Source organism: Drosophila teissieri, chromosome X (genome assembly GCF_016746235.2).
Source record: "Drosophila teissieri strain GT53w chromosome X, Prin_Dtei_1.1, whole genome shotgun sequence".
Lineage (NCBI taxonomy): Eukaryota > Metazoa > Arthropoda > Insecta > Diptera > Drosophilidae > Drosophila > Drosophila teissieri.
Window position 1 is genome coordinate 20601954 of NC_053034.1, and position 3007 is coordinate 20604960.

Below are 3007 nucleotides of genomic sequence, written 5' to 3' on the forward strand. Positions count from 1 at the left end.
AGTTAAAACTCCGTTAGAACCTAACTACGAGGGTCCGTTCGAAGTAATAGCGAAACACGACAAATACTTTACTCTCAAAGGTCGCACAAAGAACAATAATGTTTCTATCGACCGTCTTAAACCAGCATACATCTTCAAAGAGGAACCTTCTCGAATACAGGAACAAAGGAAAACACCAATCGCCCAACCTGCCACGCAGGTATCGAGATCTGGACGACGAGTCATACTCCCAGCGAGATACCTTTCCCAACTGGTACTCTAGGAGGGGCGTACTGTGGCAACTCTCAGCAGCTTAATATAGTGTGACCGAACTCGATTGCTTGCACGAGTATCGAGATCGAGAGAGTCCTTCTCGAGGCGCTTCCATCATCACCTTTTCTCGACGACCACGGCATCCTTCGCGGCTTCTTAGCTTTTGCCTTGTACACGATTTGTTATAATTAAAATAATCATACTAAAGTAAACTGAATAAATACTACAACTTATCTGTGTGTACGATACACATTAAAAGTTGTTAGTTGTGGCCGCGGCGGTCCGCATTTTCCGCCCTTCTCCGTAGGTCCTTTGTTCGCTCGAGCTGAGAAATTATTTAGAAATATTCGGGCATCGAAGAGTGGACCAGAGCTCCATGGATAAGCGATAAGCCTCGTCTCCCCAGGGCCATGAATAAGTTAGTTGGCCAGCCCAGAAGTGATTACTGCTGGTCAAGAAAACATCATGAATTTATTGAGCAAATGTCGGGACAATGTACAATGCAGAACATTGGCTAATACCATTCATAATCGAGGCGAAGTATCAGATATCTTAAATTCTGCAGAAGTAAGGGCATATTTTGTGTGAAATATGTGTAGTACAATTGAACCTTTCAAGCAGGCCATGTGATAACCCTCCGTAGAATGTCGTTCAGGCTCTGTACCAGTTCTCAGTTCTATTCAGTACAAGCCAGAGCTCCGTCGGCTGAACATCGAAATCGAAAATTCGCTTTTATTTTTTTAGAAGTTTTTCAGAAGTTTTTTAGAAGTTTTTATTGTTAAACAAGAAAGCAAAATGGCATCAATTGAACCAACAAACGGCATACTTGCGAACGAACAGCAGGTGGAGCCTAGGGTAATAGTGCCCAGTGACATAGCGAACAGGCCGGAAGAGTATACGACGGCTGCTCGCCCACAAAGATACACGCTCCATGAGATCCACCAGATGATGAAAGCCCTCACCTGGCCGCGAATCTTGTTTGATTTGCTCTCGAGCCATGAGTTGGGCTCCATCTCGTTGGGCGTGGGACTCATAATCCTTGTTGTCCTCGAGGCGCTGCAAAGCTTCAATCTGGTGCAGCAGCTGGCCATCTTCGGCATGGCCATCATAATCCACTTAATGATCTACACATTCATCCGGCCGTATCTGCGATTCCGGCCCTACGAGCGGCTGATCAACGGCGATTTCAATGTGCTCTTGACCCCGGAATCGGTGGTCCGCGTGGCCGACTGCATCAACCGCTGCGTGGCCACGGTGCAGTTCGTCCTACTTGGCACCGAGTTCTATGAGCTTCTTCTGATGATGGTTGCCCTGGAGACGGTGTATTCCATCCTCTGTTACATCGACATCTTTTTGCTGACTAGGATCGGTAAGTCTCCTTGGGCGAGTAACATGGAATACATGCCAATTTCGCCATTAACCATTTTCCCAACAAGCAAATCAAACTGACAGACCTGCACCACTATAGCACCACTATTGCACCACTATTGTTACACTAAGCTTACACTATTGTTTTCAGTATTACATGTGATACAATGAGTAACACAATCCCTCCCATAGCCCTCTGTATGGCGTTCGCTATCCCAAGGCTCCTTACGTGGTTCGCAAATCAGAACCCAATCGCCTGGGCCTATTTTCAATTCAAGGCAAAGGAACTTGTGCTGGATGTCCTGGCCAAGTTGGAGGGAATGGGCGTGGAGGTGAAACTGATCACCATTGAGCGCTGGAGGCGGGAAGTGGATGCATTGAAGGAGTTATATAGCGAGTACGCGTACTGGCGAAACCAAGAGCAGTTCTATGATACGGAGATACTGTCAAACATGGGGGATACCTAAGCGCATCGCTTCGCCGAGAATAGTTCGTTTTTCTGGCAAAGATAATATTCAAATTTGTTTTCAGAACTCTTATATACACCTCACAATTAAAACATGTACAACGCACACTGAAAGTTAAATTACATATTTTGAATTATTTCATGGCACAAAGTAGTATACTGTCCGCTGTGAGTTTGGTTTGATATCGAGGGAAACAACCAGGTTGTTTGCTTTTCGGTGTGTATATTAATTAAAGCCTCCTGTTTTTCCGCGCGACTTGCGGGCGATAAAAATCGCGCCCAGGACGTGACAAAGGACGATGAAGTTAAAGGCGCCGAGAGCATGCAAACATGCGACCTGCCATGTGGGTGGTGGTGGGCCGAGAAGAGTGGGAGAAAGTGGGCGAAAGTGGGCGGTGGATGCAATGCAGCCTTGCCGGTGGTTAATCATTAAAGCCGCCTTCCAGGCCCAACGGCTCAAGATGGTCAGATTTATTCATTAGCGGAGTGTGTGGGGCTCGGAAATCACTGCGGGCCAGTGGGGGCATTAAAAATGTAGTGGGCTCTCGGCAGGAAGTGCACGAAAATCGAAGGAGAAAGTGGGAGGCGGTGGGTGCGGTCTCTGGGACGAAGGAAGAGGGCGACAGGAAGTGGGTGAAAATTGGGCAATAGGAGCGGAGTGGAAGTGGTAGTGGAGGGGACGGGGACGGGTCCTTTTCTTCTTGCAATTTGCACTCAATTGCAATTTCCGTCCGCCGCTGCCATTTGCTACGTGGCTGCCACGTGAAAAGCCATCGACCACTCCCTTTCCCCTGCCCACCCCTGCCTACGTGCTGAGTGGAGCAAAACGCGCAGAAATTTGTTTTGCCATTTTGTTTAGTTGTTAGTTGTTGCCGCGGCGGTCCGCATTTTCCGCCCTTCTCGGCCCTCCCACCACCTACC

The 3007-nt window shown here is 47.9% G+C and overlaps 1 protein-coding gene across 1 annotated transcript; it reads left to right on the forward strand.

Moving 5' to 3' along the window:
• The first annotated feature begins 927 nt into the window (after positions 1 to 927).
• LOC122624570 lies at positions 928 to 2213 on the forward strand. Its single transcript, XM_043804209.1, has 2 exons — positions 928 to 1621; positions 1813 to 2213. The coding sequence occupies exons 1-2, from the start codon at positions 1048 to 1050 to the stop codon at positions 2085 to 2087; spliced, it is 849 nt and encodes a 282-aa protein (XP_043660144.1). The 5' UTR covers positions 928 to 1047; the 3' UTR covers positions 2088 to 2213.
• Positions 2214 to 3007: the final 794 nt, after the last annotated feature.